General features: G+C 33.0%; 1 protein-coding gene across 1 annotated transcript in view; it reads right to left on the reverse strand.

Moving 5' to 3' along the window:
- LOC115452870 (putative metabolite transport protein HI_1104) overlaps positions 1-21,988 on the reverse strand; it is a 50,896-nt gene that overhangs the window by 12,658 nt on the left and 16,250 nt on the right. The window contains exon 2 of the mRNA XM_037436864.1: positions 1,645-1,764. Coding sequence (XP_037292761.1) covers positions 1,645-1,753 — 109 coding nt within the window. The 5' untranslated portion in view covers positions 1,754-1,764. The remainder of the gene's footprint in view (positions 1-1,644; positions 1,765-21,988) is intronic.

Here is a 21,988-nt window from a genome sequence, read left to right on the forward strand (position 1 = left end):
ATTATTACAGTCTGGTGAGACAGCGGTCCGACATGACCGAAGAGAGATCAGGCGCCGGACCAACGGCTTTACGTCTTTTAATGTATCCATACACATTTGTTTTACAATTATGAATATTCTCGTTAGTTAATAATGTAAACTGCATATGTTGTTTAAAAAAGACGGAACAAAGACAGGACTTTACCTCAGTCGGAAATCAGTAATCGTTTCTATGAATTAAAAAAGGTTGTGATTATCTCTTAGCTCCACAAATTGCTATATTTTAGACAAGTCACAACATAATTAGGAATTTAATAAAAACCGTTCGGTTCCAATGTAACACCATTAAGTTCAATTTGTAACCGAGGTCGTTCAAAGTCATGGCCAATCGACACGCGAATGGTTTCACAAAAAATGCGTAAAAGTAATTATGTAATGGAATCATGATTGCAAAAACTGCTAGTAATTGGTTTATTGTAGGGGTGCCAAAGTTTGCTGGAAGCAGTCACTGCCTCACTAATAATTGGGAAGTTTGATGGTGTTTGGATTTTTGTTAGGAGGTAACTGTTGAATGGAATTAAAGTATGATCTGGTTTGTCGGTTTGTAAATCTTTAAAGATTATTTTGAGGATTATATATGATTTTTTTATTCAATAATACAATAGAGCTTCGTAAATAGTTTACTTCAACGATGATACCGACAGGAGGCTGTGCCTAAATCGAGATGTATTCTTCAGTTTTTCGGTGAACTACCTTTTTGAAAGTTTAAATGGTCCGTATTTCTTTCTAACAGTAAAATCATTTATTATAACAGTGTTCTAATTAAACAACTAAATAAACAAACTTATAAACTATTGATTTACCTCTACTTAATACATTATAGGTATCGCAATAAGCTTCATTAATTTAAATAAACTACAAGAATTATTGAATGCATTATTCATCTAACTTATGTCATAAAAATCCGTAGATGATGTCAGCCTAATGCCTAATGGGTGCGTTGTATTAAAGTTGTTAATGTATCAACATAACCGCTGGTCATTGCAGCCTTCGTTACAATTGCTTTGAACAAAGCCTTGCGAATGTAATTCAAGCAAACGGTGCTCCGGCGCACGTAAAAACTTGAAGTAAATTTCAAAGAACGCTAACATTCCGTAGTTTATTTTAACGTTACAAGATTTTGAACGAGTCGATAAATTATTTTTTACTCAATTAGCTGGTGGTAGGATATATTTTATATCCGTCCGGATAGAGACCACCGTATACAAGGTGTTAAAACCCGCCATAGTGACCTACATAAGTGTGTCGCGTTCCGGGATTAGGCTGTGTATATCCGGTTCCAACAGGCCGGCATAATTGTGTCGACTGCTGAGGGGTAATCATCTCTCGTCAGTCGACATTCTATTGGACCCCACTCCACTTACCATCAGGTGCAGAGGGATCACTTTTCCGTGACCGTTTATAAAAATGGTTATTTAAAAATTCCTTACGACCATTCTGAATATTTCATAACATAAAGTTATATATGACATAATATTTCCCCTTAAAGACACTCCAACCTAGTTCCCTCATTCCAAAAATTTTAACTCTAAATCAGAATCAACAATAATATGCATGGAGGTGAAAGATCAAAGATCAAGACTCGAAAATATCAAGTAATCTTACCAATAAGGTAATGCCCGAGCTCTCCAAGGATGTAGCCGACCGACACCAAGCCGAGGACGTACCATTTGTAGAACCTCTGCAGCTTAGCCCATAAACCTCCGTGAAACATGGCGGATTGTTCTGCAAATAAAGAAAATTACGTCATTAATATACATAGCCTTTTTTGTAGGAGTTAGATTTGCAACACACCAACATCTAGTCTGTACGTCAGGAATCAGATAGAATGTCAATAATGAGCTTTATAGGAGGTATGTGTTAAGTAGTGGACATACTGTGGCTGAAAATGATGAAATATCACCAGCTTTATGTAGATCCAGAAACTATGTAGGTACTTCATTAGTTTATGAGCATTGAAGAGGCTAGCACTATCAGTTTTTACACAAAAAAAACGTTGCTTAAAAGTTTCGTGTTATTATTTCTAAATACACCTGTATATTTTATAATGAAAAAAATAAACTGTTGATGTATTTTCGATACTTATTTTTGAAATTGCCGATCGAATACATTTTGCAACATTATTATCGTTTTCTTTTCGAATTTAAATTAAGGATCTTTACTCTAACATTCCTACGGTATAGTTTTACAGTCATAGGTATATTTAAGAGAGGTACATGTCAATGCGAAATATAGATTTTGATGGTTCCTTTGCTTCACCATCATATTTTAATAGAAGTTTGTTGAAAGGTACCTCAGAACGTTAACAAGCGGCTGATTTCTAACCATGTTTTTAAGGTAAAGTGTCATAGTTGAATGTCAGATTACAGATTGAGTGACATTTACACGTGTTATAGCAAACAAGTGCGTAACTTCGAAGTTAAAACGAAACTGACGCCATTTACGGATAGATTATTATCGGTCTCACGTTTCTGACAACATGTTAGATGGATTTATGACACTAACTAAGACACACTGCTTTTAATCTACTCCTTGTAAAAGATTTTTTTAATAAATTAAATAAATCTGGTTTCAGCAGAATATTAAAGGCGTGGAAGAGAAGTGAGGAAGTACAACCTAACCTAACCTAACCTTACTTACTTTTAGAACGTTTAAAAAGTGACGACTATGCGATAATAATATGAAAATTGTAGACCTTTAGTAATAAACAATTATGTTATTTAAGTGTGTCACTCGTATCAATAGTATATATGTCGTTTATTTTCGATGAGACGTTAAAAAGAAATGTCCAAACTGTAATCATTAGAAACACTTTATTAATGTTTTAAATTAGTAAGTGATGTAAACTCGTGTGAAATTTATGATACGAACAAAATATTATAAGCTTAAATATACAGTAGAAATTAAAGAGACGTCTTAATTTATGACTTAAGTACATATTGAATCTCTGTAGGCACTTATATCAGGAACAAATGATTACCAAAATTGAATCTGCCAGATTCCGTTCTCATGTAAATTTATGTACATACAACGAGGTATTAATTTTTTATTATTATAGTAAATATTAAGTGTGTTTTTTCACACGTTGGTCATAATTATTGTCCTTCAAATAATGACTCAAGCAAAAGGGACAATATTATTCATTGCTGACTCTTATATAAATATTAAAAACTACATTTTTTTTATTACTATTACTACAAAGCAAGGACGCCGCCTTCATATAATTAATTAAAATTTATAAATATCCGTTAGGTATAAGTTTTATAATTATTATTAAGATTTGATTTACGTGTTATACCCCTTACTTTCTTCCTTAGGTCAAATAATTATTCGAAAGCAAACACATAAGTAAATGGATGTCATTTATATTTATATCTTAAAAGATGAATCTCTTAAATATAGGTAATAGAAAAACATTTCCTGAATCAAATCGATTTAAAAAGTCGTGGAAAACAACTTTTCTTCAGAAATATATAAAATAAGATAATTTTCTTTGAAGCATGAAGGTATGGAAAGGGAAACGCCTCTTGCCATATTAACCTTGGCATCTTAGCTTTGGCTTCACACTCCTGAAGTGTCGTTTTATTTTGGGATGATACGATCCTCAGTTTTAATTGGAGTGTTAGGAAACGAACTGAAAATATTGAATTCACTAAAGTATGTTTGTTTCAAATAGAGGTTTATAGAGATTTTTTTAAATGAAGTATTTTTGATTTTATGGTTAATATTTTTAACAGCAGGTCGGTTTACAAACAATTTTTAGCACCTTTATTATATATAAATACTAACGAACACAATATATAAGTGTAATATATGGTGTATTTCACTCATTTAATTTGCGTTTACCTAATATAGGTATATAAGCTACATTTGATATTAAGGGCATACCTAATATTAATTGCTCAATCATGTATCATTAAAAAATCAATATAAATAACACCGCAAGTGTTTACCTAATAAATACCTACACCATATTGAGCGAGGGAAATTGAAAAAACCATTTAAGACTGGCGGAAATATAAAAACTGTATAAATGGTGTTCTAAAATTATCATGGTGACCTTGCTCCGATTACCGTGCCGTATCCTGCCGGCCAGATCCAGCAATACACCAGTTTTTAGAAGGGCAAACTGCTCACTAGTAGGTGTGAACAATATATCAATAGAATTGCCTTTTTCCTATGAGGTTAGGGTGACATAACACATTACTTTCGAAGCCAATTATCGCTCTAACGAAGGAAAACATCGTGAGGTTTACTTCTGAGATTTCATAATTGTCTCTTTCCGATCTTGTAAGTGTAAATACACATAAGTTTTCGAAATTAACGCTTTAACGGTGAAGGGAAACATGCCGAGGAAATGTATGTTTGAGAATTTTAAGGTATGTGAATTCTGTTTACCCGCATTAGGTCAGGTTGGTACCTCTCTGTGGAAGAGGAACCCGTGCAACAGTGGAACAGTAAGTATATAATACTGCGTTGAATTTTAGGGTGATACACAAAGCTTTACGGTGTCTTGATTGTAAAGTGAGAATCATCAAATTATTGATTCGCTAACGGAGTGTGTTATGACTGACACCGCCCTTCAAATCAGAAGAAAATAGAATTATCGAAAAAACACAAACATACCAGTTAATACTATATATCCATGTGGACGTATCCAACCGTTGCAGTGGCCTATTTCGGTAATAAAAACCTAACAATGACCCAGTTGACAACAATGACATAATTAACTGCGTCGCGTTGCGTGACTATCGCGATTGTTAGACACAACAGATGTCTGACCGAGGTCTGGTCAATCCTTATATACAAGATACCTTCATATTGTGTGAAAGTTTGTGAAGATGGTGGAAGTAAACGTAACAATTACTGGACACATTTGGATGAAATTGGGGTATTGATGGCACATTTTTAAGTTGCAATAGTGGGAATTTTATTTCGAAAGATACATACGGGCGGAGAAGAAAGCAACACCAAATTTTCAATATGTGTACTTCTTTTTGTGTGTTTTCGTTGACGATTTTTTATGCAGAAGCTAGTGTAAAATAATTGTCAAGCGATAACCAATCTTAATACCTATACGTGTGGCTCGAAATACTGCTAGGGCTTGAGGTCAGTGCCAAGGAAACTCAGTCAATGTAGTAAAATTAACTTACAATGTATTTCTTTCATAAATCGACGGTCTTATTGAGATCGGGCTATTTCTTTTTATGTCAGTTCATGACAAATTACATTACGCCTTAAGGTGAGAACACCATCAAGTTTAAAATAATAATAATAATAATATAGCTTTATTTATTCCATATTGTCAAGTTTAATATAGCTGTCCATTAAAAAGGGTAATAAGTTGCAACTCCATAGGCCTTTTGGGCCTACAAATTATAGAAATTATATAGATACTTTTAGTATCGCAACAGGAAAAGAATCAAAGAAAAATCATATCGTTGCTGTTATATAAAAATGTCGTAAGTTTGGGTTTTATGAAAAATAATGCAAACGGTTGAATATGTTTACCACTTTCCAGGTCCTAGGTACAATCTGTTTTTAAGGATATTGTGGTTGTAAAGACACAGGAAATTTTACTCCCTTTCGGATAAAAACAATAACATTACATAGTATGTACTATATAAAAAAAAAAAAACATTTTTGTGTTTTCTGAAACACAGGGTATTTAAACATACGACATTTTGATATAACATTGATGATATTTAATAAAACCATCAGCAACTGTTAGACAACAGTTTTCTAAAGCGTGTAACGTCACCTCAGTCAACCGGGCCCATTGATGCCAACAAAAAGTGTTCGGTCTGGATAACTTTATCTATTTCATCTTATGTCGTACATGTTGATGTTAATGTAGTTATAAACATAACTTTCTACTGAAAGTGAAAGCAAGACTGGTTTTAGGACTAGCATCATAATTTGTACGAATTTAGTTCGAATCATTAGTGGGCGATCACCATTTCTGTGTCTTGTCGATATTATATAATGTTGTGACAAAACATAGTGTTACGCGCCGCTATCCTAGCTGATGACATCGGGCGTTTCCGGAAGTATTCGGCTGCGCGGGCAGGCTGGCAGAAGAGATGTCATGCGGCGACTATTCTATTATTCTCTCTGGTTGGAAGTTGTCAAAAAATGTCTAAAATTGTATTCTATAATTATTTTGCTAATATAATGTTTACTGTGAAAAGAGCTTTTTTTATTATTTAATAAAAAGCGTTTAACAATATAGTTATTTTTGTGTTGTTTGAGACTGTCGATTTTATATAAGTTTACATTGTCGCCTGTTAAAATAAACTTTCCGCCAAAATTTCTATATTCGACATTCAAAAGCAAGCAAAGGCAATTAAACCATGCATCCATATTATCCGCCTTCATATGCTAATGATTGAATTTATGATTTCATCGCTTATATAATACTTAATCATAAATGATTTTAGGCGTGTTACTGTTGAAGTTTTACGAACAGTTTAAAAACAATTCGCGTGCCTAATTTTGTATCTTTTACATCATTCATCTGACAAAAAATAAATTTAATCCAACCGCATGTCTAGACGTTTAAAAACATCGCTTGGACGAACATGTAATGGTTATTTAAAGAGTGATGTGGTTGAATGATTTGTACTGATAAATCTTTTTTAGAAAAATGAAAATTGATGCCCGTGTAAAACATGCTTTGAAGTAAACGAACGTTATAATTATTCAATATCTGATGATTTATACAGAAGAATAATGGCTAAGCATTCAATGAGCTGATCTTGATCAAATTAAATTGTGTCAATTTTAATTAATTCTGTAGCATTATACTTACATCGGTTGTGAAAAAAGCAACACTAGAGTTTTTTGTCCGTTCTCTAGGGGAACTGTTTCGAAATTGATTGTATTACAAAAACTATAGATAATTATTGCATGTTATATAAAAATATTTCAAGGGAAAATTATACAGATACGCGTCCATGCAAGGTTTTTTCAAACAATAAGTACAATAGATCCATTACAATCTTTGGTGATAATGAACTCATCCGTGGAATTATGATGAAATATTTCGCACTTTAGGGGTAATCATGCGTGTATAACAAAAACATTGATGTTATGTAGAACAAAGAATAAAAAATATAAGGCTGTCGGTCAATTGACGACAAATAATGGAGATGTCGGTACTAGCTAATCGAAATTGTAGGAGGCCGCTGTGCTCCAAGACGCAAGACGGTAAATCTTATTATATTTTGAATGGCGTTACAATTTTTTATCTAAGACAGTGTAAGATTAATTCCTTACATATTTATTTTAGATACGATTGGGAAAGTATTATTTAATTTCATGAATATAGATTTTTTTATTGCAAGTGAATGATAAACCAATTATACTGCTCACTTGATGGTAAGCGATACGACTGCTCATTAGCAGTAACACCGTACAGAATTATGAATTACAAAATACTGCGTCCACTCACACTTACTCTGAGACATAAGATTTTTAATCTCCTTATACAGGCTACAATGTCCTAAATGGAACAAAATAGTGCACTCACATCGCTGCGTGGTAGTAGAAATAACCCGTGCCTGGTATCTGGCTAAAATCCTCGCATACGAGAGACTATCAGTAAAAACATTAAAACACACGCGTATTCAATGAATAGATTTGGGCGCAATTTTGACCGTAGAGTCCTTAGAAAATAGTGTACATTTTATCAAAAGAATGACGCGACTGAATTCGCGTGAGATGCGAGTTATTTTATAAAATAAATGAGTAGACTAGATTGTTCTTACGAAGTACTAGACTGCACTGAATAACCCTTATAAAATAGGTATACGATTCTCATAATTATTCTGTTATAATAGCAAACTTTGGCTCGCGTAAATGTGGCGCGTTCCGGGATCAGCCGGCATAATTGTGACGACTGCCGAGGAATAATCATATTTTGTCAGTCGACGTTCTAATAGACCCCCTCCATTTACCATCAGGCGCAGTGGGAACTGTTTGCCTTGCCCGTATAAAAAAAAAGAAAAAAAGAAAACAAAAATACGTAGACAATGATCACATGACAATAAGCGGTTGAATGACTAACATGTTTATTCTAATTAAGAAAATGACGTCATGAAACACAAAGTACGCGATACTTTGTCTTTTCAATAGATTCAATATACCTGCCGTATTAGCAAACCATAATCTTTTAATTAAAAAATAATTGTAAGGTATTATTAACTAATCATCGCTGTCGTGGCGGAATTCTTATGCCACGATCAGATGTAAATGTAGTTAGACATAAAAATAGCTAAACATTAATTCCACACTTAATTATATTTTAAATACAGTCTAACCTTTTTAGTTTATTTACAAAAGACATTAAAAAAATGTGATAAAAATGACATTTTCAAAATATTAGATAAGTACAGATTTTATTGACAAATATTTTCTATGTTTGTAATATTAGACGGCTATTTTAATATTCTTTTCCAGACTTTATACAAAATGGCGGCATTATTTTAACCGCTTACAACTCATTCATATTGCGTCTCCACTAACCCCGATTCAGTAGCGCATGGCACGAAGGTTGTGGTCAAGTTAGCGTTTATTTACAACTACATTAAAGCAGATGTTAATTTTCTTATTGTTGTAAGTCCTTGTAAGTACGTAAAAAAACAACAGCACGCCTATTTCTACATAAATAGAATAATGTAAATGATCAGTGATCAAACGTAAAAAAAAAACTCAACTTCTTTTTATTTGTTTAAAAATGGAAATATTTCGATTTTTGAAATAAACTTTTTTGATACTACTAATAATAAAAGACTGATAGTGATATATGACTTGTTGCATAACTTTTTACCGCAATTATCAAATCTATACTTATTTGAAAGTGTTTTTGTCACGTTTCTGTTGTTTTTATATTTAAATAAAACTAGAGTAATAGAAAAAATATCATTTCGCATATACTTTATTTTTGGATAACCGATAAATTTTAAAAAAGGAAGTAGTATAGTTTGAAATCACACATCGGGATTGGTCCGGTAACATCGCCTAGAGAAAGTCATACCATTGTACATAGATAATAACTGACATTTTTTTTTAGCATGTCTATATCTGACCGCCCACTCATTAAGATCATAGTATGTGATAAAATCTTAAGAAATTAACGACTGTAAAGCGAAAAAGGTATACTATCAAAATACATTTAATGCGATGGTATCATCTGATCGGAATCAAATAACAGGTGATCGGTGATCCACTTAATCGATGTTTTGCTATAAAATAATTCATTCGTTTTTTTATCTAGACGTGATGAATGACGTCACAACCGCAAAAACAAGCCGATCATTCATCGAATTTTACCTTATAAAGAATGTTGCTATGTATATCGCAATAAGGAAGTATTTATAATCCAATTAAATTGATGAGCAAAGATTTCATGACCTGTTTCTGGCTAGATATCGCGGAGTGGAACTGATGCGCCGTTTAATTGTGATTCGCATAGTTATGACTATGACATTTAAAGTAACCTTGGAAACATTGTTGCTGTTAGAGGGGTAAACTCAAATGGGCATTCGTATCCTTAATGTAAATAAAGTTTGTTGGTTTGTCCTTTTAAGCAACGGAATGACAATTTTAGAACAGAGGTTTATGAGTTGAAGTGCACTTTACCACAAAAAAGGTCCGATTATGCGATTTATACTATAGAAAAAAAATACAGAATAGACAACTCCCAACTTGAAATTAGCATAATAGCAATTGCCATAAAAAAGATGCCACAACAAACAAAGAAAAATTACTCTATATTTTGAATTTGGAACGTCATTTTTTTTTAAATACAAACATGAATACTGGCATTTATCTACCATCAATAATTCTTTTACACACGTATGTATAATTAAATAAGTTCGAGGCCCTTACGAAGATGCAAAACTTGATAACCCTATGCCAATTAGGGTTACCTCCAATAACAATAACATCAAAATGGATTGTTAATAACATCACGGTTTCGCAGATAATTAAATTTACCTTGTCTCGAGCTCATGAGCCTGTGAACAATGTAGGTGTTGTGTAGGGCTGCCAACTTTATTAGTCTTGTATCGGAAGAATAATATTGTTGTTTGGAGTGCCACATTAGACTTTAAATTACCAGGCTTTATAAAAGTATTTTTCGAAATAATTGTGCGCAATGACTGTTTTTACAAAACGTTATAACGATTTTTTCTATCTGTTCCATTCTATATTATTTGATAAAACGTATGATAGCTGACTATCTTTCATTTCAAGATACTTGCCCTAATTTGAATAATGTTCCTGGACTATAAGACCAATAAAAAAATACAGGCGAGACATAAAATTGTATATAGTTAACAATTATAATTCATAAGAACCATTTCCTTACGTTGATAAAATAAAAATAAAATAAAATACATTTTAAGAAATACTCACAAAGAAAACCTTTAGACAGAATTTCATATTAAATATGCGTTAGTAACTTTTTTTATTATTTTGATTTCAAGTTGTTTAATATTGAAGGTAATCCGCTAAATTTATAATTTGATAGTAGCTCGGAAAGTAGGTAAGTAGGCTTATATTTTGTTACAATATGTGATGTAAATATTAATATTATTTTCTTATAAGTGGTGAACCCTACTCCCACGTTTCATATCGGCTATTTATTAGTTGTCTAGATTTTATTTAAAACCTGTAATAAATTTTAAAACCAATTATTTTTTTCAAATCGTAACTATATTATTTCGTATATTTTCCTTATACTAGTCTCAAAATACACATATTCCGCCAATGGCGTCATGCAGCCAATGAACAACAAAAACCGGTGTTCGAAATTTAAAAATAAGCCACAATATAAAACTCCAAAGAGGCAAGATATAATTACTGATATTCAAATTCGAAACAGTTTAAAAATCGAACATCAATTTTGGTACAAGCTCAATACTATGGTAACTAAAAAAACCTAAAGCCGATGATAACACGCACTCACGCCTTTTATCGCCAAAGGGGTAGGCAGAATATAGCTTTAGAATCTTTCAGTAAGAATTGACAATATTATAGGTATTAATTTCTCTAATGAAATAATGTAATGAAATCTCTCTAGCATGCATGTAGAGACAGCAGAGAAATGAGAGATGGGTATTGGGTTCATTAAATCCTCGACTGATAACACCGCCAATTTTACTCTATTAATTATAAGTGGATATACTATGTCTTTTTCCTCTCGTACATGTGTACAATAATGAATTAAATAAATAAAGAATAAATATAGACAAATTAATTTGTAAATATTTTTTTAAAGCGTAACGGTTGCACCCACTTTTCACCACGTGTTTCCGTTTTCGAGTCCTCAGCACTAAAGTCATACCGCAAAACATTGCCACCGAAACAGTTGTAATGAAATAAACATTGAAAACTTTTAAAATTCAGAAAGATAAAATTTCAATGGATACATTTTTTTTTTATTTTGCTTCAAAATGTCGTATATCTAGAATTACCCGCATTAACTCTGCGTTGTCTGATTATGTAAAAAATATCAATGATTTCTTACGTTATTAATTTATTTAAAATATTATTTGCTGTACAAGCTTGTAATCAGAACAACTTTAAACTTATCACAATTAACCTCCTTCGTACAGGTTGCGGTCCTTCGCATTTAAATTAATATTGGACACACATTGCTTGCAATTTGTTACGAACTTCACTAGGAATGGCCGGCGATGACACCCGCGACATATTATCAATTTGTAGACTATTAAAAGTTTAAATCATAAAACATAGGCGTATATTATTATTTAACTATGTTTTATTTATTAATTTGGACCTTAAACTTTCACTGGAAAGTTGATCTCGGAGAGGTCGAGGGCGAAATCATGATTTTCTTTTATAATAAATATTACTTCGCCCGCTTGAAAAATATCTTCCGGGATAATAAGTAGCGTATGCGCTTGCTCTACTTATTCTATCCCATATAATTCTGTAACCTATTGCTACCTTTGCTATACTGTATTGATGAAACGATAAATAAAACAAAAACAAATAATACTTTGTATTAAAATAAATAAAAATTAATTCAGATGTCTCGATCTTAATATAGAGATAATTGAAAGCTATTTGCTTTTATTCGTTTTTTGAACAACGTTTTACTTTTCGTATAGTCTAAGAAATTATTCCATACAATTAATTTTGTGTAATGTTTTGAGAAAAATATATATGAACAGAAGTAATTCTAAATTTTGTTTTAGAGATATTTTTTTTAACAATTAACTATATTTCTACATTCAACAACTAAACGGACACGAATCTTATCTAACTCTAATATCTTGTGTGAGCGTATTCCGTCCGCGTAGAATTTCAAAAATATCCGTCCAACGCACAAACACGACCTCCGATGTGTTGTAATAGTGAACATTTTAGAAGTCTCGTGTTTTCGTAATTGTGTTAATTTTATCCACCATTATTATATATAGCAGCTCTGATAGAAACTAAAAAACCTTATTTAGTAAAAGTTCATCAATCAGTCTTCATGAGTGGTCAAATTTCAAAATTATTATTTTTGGACATGACTAATATATACTTAGTTTATTTTTTTCGTGTACAGTATAGTGACCCCACTGGACCTGGTAAGTGGAGTAAGGTTCAAAAGAATGTCGACTGATGAGATAATTACCCCTCAACAGTCGACACAATTATGCCGGCCTGTTGGAATCGGGTACACAGGCTGATCTGGACACGGGACACATTTACGTGGGTATGTCCGGTTTTAACGTGTACGGTGGTCTTTATCCGGGCGGATATAAATTATATCCTACCACCAGCCAAAACAATAAATCCTTATTATTACATATTTTTCTAAATCCTTTAGCGACACGTTTTGTTTCTGTTTATATTCGTATCGATACAAGTTCCAGAGTAGAGAATTATACGCACTGTCGCTTCGTAACAAAATACAGCTAACCTGTGAAGGCGTCCTAAAACCTTGACTCTTGGCCTCTATCCTAGGCTGTAGGGTTAGGCTTCCCGCACGCGCTATTAACTATGAAATTTACTATGTAAAAATATGAAGGACTATGACCTATTTACTGTGTGCACAGTTTTATGCCGGCGGGTAGGTATTGAATATTTTAACTAAGTAGCGAATATAGTTCAATAGACAAAAAATCCGTCATAATGTGAGTCCCTTGAGTAATATATCCGCCCGGATAGCGACCACCGCACACAAGGTGTTAAAACCCGCCGTAGTGGCCCCTAAGTGTGTCGCGTTCCGGGATCAGCCTGTGTATATCCGGTTCCAACAGGCCGGCATAATTGTGTCGACTGTCGAGGGGTAATCATCTCTCGCCAGTCGACATTCTATTGGACCGCATTCCACTTACCATCAGGTGCATTGGGGTCACTTTGCCGTATAATAAAAAAACATAAAGCCCTATTATAATTGTATGAAGCGTGTCAAAGCCTTGACGAAGACAGTAAAGTCCAGAACATCAAATTAATTGAATAAACTTTTCGATGAAGAATGTTTGCGATTCATACACTGTACTTTATACAGCAGATTACAAAGATAAATCGACGTATTGAGGGCCACAATATTTTTTCTCATAAGTATGGTGAGAGAAATTAGATTTTTTTTATTTGCAGCCGCCTTTAGCACTATACATAAATCCATACAGGTAAATCACACACAATCATATATTCAGTGACATCAGCTGGACGGCTTAAAATCTGTTGTATTTTTCTAGCGACTAACTACCGTCTCGAGACGCAAACCTTTCGTAACCCGTTGATAAACAATATATTTAGACTCCCTTCCTTATTTGGTCGTGCTGGAAAAAAAAACTACTAAATACTCCATTTACGTCAACCTATATTATTGATGAACAAAAAACAATTTTTTTAAGTTATTTTTTTAAATTCATTAGTTTTTTTGCTGCACAGAAGTGAAAGTCATGCTATACAAATTATTTGTTGACCTTGAGTGTGTTCGGAAGCTCGAGCCTTGTTGAGTCACTCTATAGAAGATTTATATGACTTGGGTTTTTAAAGACAGAATGACAAAGTGGACAAAAACAGTTCGCAATGCAAACAAAAAATACGCAAGAGCTGGGAAGTATATCAAGAGCATTTTATATTCTTTAAACAACTTTATCTAAGATCTTTTAGTACCTACCTACCCATTTCATATTCTGCAGTTTTATTAAGTTTTATAATTCGTTTTCCCTTGCCAACTTATGTACACATTGTGCACTCAATCAGGCATTATGGTCCAATTTCCTTAGTCATGAGAAAGAAATATTTAATTCCTGATACAAACCCTACTAATAACAACGAGTAACAGTTCCAGCACATGTATGTCAGGGCTACGATAATGAACTGGACATCATACGCGACCTTCGCCAGAGAAAATTGATAGCATCAGATCGTGATTAAATAACTGCTGTAATTAATTTATTCAGAGAAGAGGGTCACTCGATGCTTCTGTGAAATTCATTTTTTATCAATTGTTATTCAAATGGATGGACTTGACAGGCGATCGGGTGAGATACTGATAATTTGCACGATATTTTGTTAATTGTGGGAAATGAAGACGGGAAAGATTTATGTTGGAATAATATTATAATCGGACATCAGAGGACTAAGACACTATCCGTCTTACTTATAAACTTGTTTTAGCGTTAATTATTGCTTAAATTTAAAAATTAAGTTAATAATTGCTTAAATAGCTGTTAAAACATCACCGGTTCCTAGTTTGAACCTAATTAAGAGGCAAGATGGCGGGTTTTGACTTACAGCTGAAGGAGTAAATTTGTGTTTTAACTAAGCATAACTTTGCGATTTTTTTTATAAGTAAGACTGTGTGCCTTTGCAATTGTTAATACTAATTAAAACAAAAGACTGTAGGGGAATGATATTTCAACAATGTGTTACGTAGTTAAAACCCTCCTTTGAGCAAACAGCTTGGAACATTCGTTCCATACATTTTCGGTGCACGAGTGACGGCGGGAATATGCAAAAATTTACGAATAATGTATTTAAAAATCAAGTATAGAACTTTTTGAATATTTTAAACTCTCAAAATATTCCTTATTAGATTGTCTGTTTAATAGTGTTGGTTGCAAATTAAAATGGTGTGTATTTTAGGAGATGCACAGAATTAACATTTTTATTGTGAAATTAAAAACACTTCTACAGTTAATATAACATATTGTAGAAATATTATGTTTAATTTTTTATGTTTTATGAATTTTGAGTAGAAAGTTTTTAAAAATACTTTTGCTGGGGGAGCACCATAAGATGAATTATTAAAGTCTTTAGAAAAAAAAAATACGAACCGTGTTGAACTATTCTAAGACACCAACACTTTAGTAGAATAAAAAAGAAATCTTATAATAGCGAAAGTTTGTGAAAATATTGGGATGTTTGCCGTTTTTTAGAAGTAAATGTAAAAACCTCTGCAGAGGTTTGAATGAAATTTGGATTAGACAAGGTCGAAATTAATATAAAGTAACTTTTCTATCAAAAAAGTGTGTACAGTGGAATTTTAACGCATTACTAACTTTTTGACAGTTATACGGGCTAGAGTTTTTTTTATGGAAATAACCCCCATATTAAAGCGTGCAAGGATTTATGTTTTTTTGTAAACGTATGTAAAGTAGATAGATAGTGATTCGTTCCGTACATCCTAACTATTAAACATTTGCGATTTTTCACGCATCGTGAAGGATCCGTTGTTGAGGAAATATTTTGCATGTTACATTGTTTTTGCTAGCGTAATAACACTTCCTGCGTAAAAACATTATATACGAATGTTTATTATCTTTTATTTTAATTACATTTGAATATATTGTGCGTAATTTACTCACGTTCTAGAGGTTTCTATAAATATATTTTTATAGTATTTTATAGTATAATTTTTTAGTTATAAATTTTTGTATTTTATAAATATTTAAATATAGTAATATAATATTTTTGCTCAACTCGTCTATTATAACGGAGATAAATTAAAACTATTTTTATATTTTCGATATTGGATTTCTTTGTTATGCGGAAATTAACTAAACAGCACAAAGTTGGGAAATAATGTTTAAATGTTTGGTCTATTGTTGAAATCGATCTGGATATAAATTTTAGAAATTTGTGTTTTCTCTGTACGTTGTTTTGAAAAATACATTTCCCATATTATCATGTTATATCGATGGTTGAAAAGGTAATTGTCTTAAGCGAATTGTTTTTTCAAAAATTTTGACTAGTTTAAAAATAAATAGAAAAAAGTGCTGATTTTAAACATGTATGAAACTTAGAGTCGCAAAAAATATCGTTAAAGTCAATGACCTTTTCAACCGTCGATATGGATATAGAATTAATAAAAGTACATGAAGCGAAAGTAGTCAAAACCGTGCTAAGTTGCGAGTCACAGTCTCTGCCTATCCCTACAGGATGCCTGGGCGTGATATTACATGTATTTATGTATATTATAACTTAAAGTATAAAATAACGATTTAAACCGTTTACATCGTCATATCATATTACGAAATCCTACGCGCCTTTTTGTGTCCAAAGCAATTGTTCCGAATGTTCTAGAATCAAGTTCATTGCTATAGAAGACATGTGTCTACCTAAGTTTGTCTTCGGGTAGAAAAACAAGGACATCGGGTTTTTTTCTGCATACAAGTTTTAAGCCAATTTCTTGAACTTTTAATGATCTGACGGCATATGAGTGGCATAAGACTACAATATTATGTTGCAATATTTTGTTAAATCAGTTTTTATGACGTTTAGTCAATGATTTGGTAAGTGAAATTCGTGCAAAACCATCGGAATCGATGTTTCTCTGTATGTCACTGTTAATACTAAATTATTTACACGTATGTAATTCTATGAAAAAAAAACTTCATTTTAGTTTATTCCTGGTTAGTTAATAGTTAATAATAATATAATATCAGCCCTGTATTATATACTGTTCCACTGTTGGGCACGGGCCTCCTCCACTACCGAGAGGGATTAGGCCTTAGTCCACCACGCTGGCCTAGTGCGGGTTAGTAGACTTCACACAGTTAATAGTTAAGGAAATGTACGTTACTGTGGTTTCACTATAGAATTTCTTATAACGTTACATTTGTGTCGGGCTTTGATACTAGGTGACCATAAAGTAAGGCTGTCAAACCAATATTGGAAGTGGGTACAAATTTGCATCTAAGTCCGTCTGCTGGCTAGATATCAGTGGGTATACTTATTGTCATAATGGTATTCTTCTTCTTCTTCAGTGGGTATATTTATTGTCATAATGGTATAATATATATTTATTGAGTATTATAAGCTTTAATTCACACACAACTGCATTAAATTGATGGCAAAACTGAAAATTAGTGAGAGTTCTAAGGGTTTTTGAGCTACTAATTTCGCAATGTTTGGCGACAAATAAGACAGCGGATTACTCGTGGCGGGCAAATGCAAATGCGTTAGCGGGTCTGCCGTTGGACAACCTTGCCATAGAGTCAAATAAATTATTTTAAATGCAATCAAACAAATTAAAATCATGTATATAATACGTGATTTAATTGTTCATTTACATATTCACACTACTCAGAATATCGTGTAATAACTAAATAAATCATTGTATTTAGTCACGAAGTTGATTTATAGATTTCCTATGTTTAGTTTACCCGCGCATCTTTTGCATACCAACTAACTTTTGCACGTCGCTTTGTATGCGTGCTCCTTTTCTTTATGACAATTTTTTTTTATTGTATCGATTGACGAGACGAGCTTGCTGTTCGCCTGATGGTAAGCCATACGACCGCTAATAAACAGTAGAAACATCACCCAACACATTATAAAATATTGTTTGGTATTCCACTGCGCTCGCCATCCTAAGACATGTGATGTTACGTCTTATTATAGCCAGTTACATTGACTACAATATTCTTTAAGCCGGAACACAGTGACTACATACTGCTGCTTGGCGGCAGAAATAGACATTGCGGCGGTACCTACGCGGACTCTCACATATGAGAGACTCTCATAGAGCAAGAGCCCGTGAACGCCAGACCTTCGTTATTTTATAAAAGCTAAAAGTTTGTCAGCGCATGCTCCCAACACAGGTAAGAACGATGGGCCATTATGAAGTTTGGGTTACAGTGGCTTTGGCAGGTACACAGTATTAGGTGTGTAAAATATCGATTTAGTTTCATCAAATAATAAAGTGAGATTTTATGGTATTACCTTCAGAAAATTATTAAAAATCACGTTATTCATTGACAGACACTTAACATCGTGGCAATCCCAGACACCCTTAATGTTCATGAAGTTATAATTTATTTACATTATAGTATAAAAGCTGATTTTTATATATAGTACTTGGGTAATAAGTAAATAATGTTTCCTCGTTAGCCAGACGTTTTTGATACACACACATCTTTTACACACCTTTAATATCGTGTACCTGCCAAAGCCACTGTAGCCCAAACTTCATAATGGCCCATCGTTGTTACCTGTGTTGGGAGCATGCGCTTACAAACTTTTAGCTTTTATAAAATAACGAAGGTCTGGGGTTCACGGGCTCTTAGACTATCAGTGATACAAATATTTTAACATTCTAAAATATTTTCTGTATCCGTAGATCAAGCTCCGGAATAAATCTTATCAAAATCGGTTTAGTTGTTTAGCCGGAAAGCGTTACAAATAGTTATTTCATTATATTAGTAGGGATATAATCGTCTGAATTATGAATTTTAATTTTTTTGTGAATCTCGTAAGTTAATTAAACAAATTATTTTATACAATAAGACGTTATTGCAAAAACAAAACAACATACTTATTACCGTAAATTAGATACAGAATATATTATTTCATTTTGAAAAATATTAACATAGTATTCACAGAAACACGTGTAGACAGAAACGAAATTCTAATTGGGTGATAAAAAGTTATGCTTAATTTATACAAAATATTTTTGATTCAGTCCTTGCCGCCATTTTATAAAATTCCTATCCACACGTGACCACTCGATTGGCCCGATACTAATAAATAAGCAGGTTTTGATTTTTGATTTTAAGTAGATCGAACAAATTTATGAATTTTAAAATAGTTTGAGTTAATTTATTACTTACTGAGTACCTCGGTGGCGTAGTTGTATCTTGTTGTATGACACCGCTCTGAGGTCCTGGTTCAAATCCCGGGACGTAATGTCATATTTCTAACATATACATAATAGAAACACAACGTACATATTCGTCATAGTAACCGTTTAACATTATACATTATTGCTTTGAAATTATTATAGAATTATAAACCATACATACGGAAAATGATATTTTCAAAATCATTTAACTATGTTAAATTAATGTAGTTGATAGGTGTTTATTCACGGAATAATTAATACTGGTTATATGTTAAGGAATGTTATAAAATTATATTCTTATAAATATTGTGTAATAATTAACAATGTGAGAACGATGTTAGTTATTTTGCTAGGAATACTGAGCTTATAGTATTACCGATTAAACTTATGGACATCCAACTTTCTAATTATCTCATTTTATATTTTATCTTATTCTTACTTATAATTCGAAAGTTGGTGCAAATGTTTGGATGCTTGTAAGAAGTAAACGCAGAAGCAACTAAACAGGATTAACACACAGTTTGATACCATAAAGGATTTTTTATTCTGTTTTTTAATAGATGGCGCTATTTTCATTCTGTGTTTTAGGGAATCTTGTAGCGGGATCGTCTTTTCACATGGACGAGGCCGCGAGCAACAACTAGTCATATAAATGCAAAAGTTTGTAAACATGTTAATAGAATGGATTTTAATGAAATTTAATTTAAATAATGTTAAGAAGAGCGAATTCCTCCTTTTTTGTTTGACTGCACACAGCGCACCTGTCCTTGGTCCTAGCATCGATTGTGGTATATAGGGAGGGGCAAAAAGAAACAGCGTAGCCGCCTATGTAGCTTAAACTAATAAATCACCATAATTTCATGGTATTTTTTCGTTATACAATCTTACCCGAACGCACCTTATACCAAGTCCTAGATTAACATGTAAACATTGTTTTGTTTCGGTATAATGGATGTGGGACATTTAAAACCTGGGTAGTACAGTAAATACGTAAGTATATTCAATATTTATTTTCAAGTCTGTCTCTGAGACAGAACCATTTTGGGAAGAAATTGTAAGCAATACGGAATAAAGAGTTCAATTATTTATAGTATAATTTTATTGATATTATTGATAAATTAACATAATAAATTATCGCAAGCAATTATATTTCTAATAAAATAAAGCGTAATTAAATATTACTGGTTGACCATGCTACGGATCAAAGCCTACATATTTATTTAAATAATGAGGAAACGTAAACTGGTTTAAGTGGTTTGCTAGGGCGGGTGGTCAAATATTTTGTGCAAAAAACCTTTTACGTATGTTTATTGTAGTTCTTTTTTAACGGACCCTAGTTGTTTGCCTTGGATTTGTTGTTCTTTTTTTACTAAAGATTATCAGTTTTATATACTTGTTTTAGCGTTAAAAGGTGGTTAAGAATTGCTAAAATAACTGTCAAAAGCATCACCGGTTTCCTAGTTTATGAAGAGGCAAGGTGGCGGGTTTTGACTTACAGCTGATCGAATCAATTTGTGTTTTAACTAAGCATAGCTTTGTGTAATTATTATAGGTAAAACAGTAAATGTAATTTATTTACGCGAATGTTAAATATTGGAATAAAACTGTTTTACGGATTTTATCGTGGTTTTTATATTATTATTTTCTCCCGAGCTCATTCTACGTAGATCGGACTGTTGATAGCTAAAACAATTTAAATTCTTTAGGGATTAGGCCCTTAGTCTACTACGCTGGTCTAGTGCTGATTTTGGTAGACTTTACACACCTTCAAAATTCTTTTAAAGAACTTTGTGCGTATGCAGGTTTCCTCACGATGTTTCTCATCACCGTTAAAGCAAGCGATAATTCACAAAGAATACACAGATAATTTCAGAAAAGACGGGGTGCTTTGGGTTTTGAACTTGCGGACATTCGTCTCGGCAGTCCGTTCCACACCTAAATAGGCTATCGCCTTATTGAAAGTATTATAAATAATAAGTGCAAATCCCGCATGTATGTAAACAATATACCAGTATGTGGACAATGTAGAGAACGCTTCCGCACACCGAGGCCACCAACTTGACCGCGCATGAAATTATTATGTAACTGTGAAAGCCTTGACGCCCACATTAGATAATTAACTTTGCGGACTTGTACGTATGTGTAGTTAAGTATACAGCGATCATAAAATATCGTATGGAAAAACATGGGAAAAATGGCGACAATTGGAGACGGCAAGCAGCAGTGTATTCAAGAGCGACGCCAGCCGATGGCCTAGGGTGGGGCAAGTTGATATCTATATCTATATCTCATTCTGTAATGAGAAAAGTATGAATTGTAGGTAATCTCGAGAGCACATATTCCTCTCCCAATCTCACTCCCCCGCTTTAACAATAACAGAGCAGAACGTAAATAAGCATACGGAATATTAGGAATGTAATTGGCGAATTCAAATTTCGACGTACGGGAATGATCAATCAGGCAAGTCAAGTCAAAAACTTAAGACTTCGGTTGCTTTATATTGGCAACTTTTTTAGAATCTCGGGGAGGGGGGGGGGAGGGGGCAATTGCCCCTCCCTGCCCTCCCTTGGCGACGCCCTTGAGTGTAAAAGTCACTGTTGTGTTCCGGTTTGAAGGCCATTTTAGCCAGTGTAACTAATGGACATAATAAGACTTAACATCTCGTGTCTTAGGATGGCGAGCGCAGTGGAGTGCCAAGTAGTGCTTTGTAATTCAAGGGGTTGGATGGTGAGGGACCTGTAGCGAGCTTATAACGCGGACGAAGCCGCGAGCAACACATAATATAACATAAATAAATACAATGACTAAACTAAAATGAGACTTATGAAGTATAATTAACGCCAACTTCCA

This window comes from Manduca sexta, chromosome 9, assembly GCF_014839805.1.
Source record: "Manduca sexta isolate Smith_Timp_Sample1 chromosome 9, JHU_Msex_v1.0, whole genome shotgun sequence".
Taxonomy (NCBI): Eukaryota; Metazoa; Arthropoda; class Insecta; order Lepidoptera; family Sphingidae; genus Manduca; species Manduca sexta.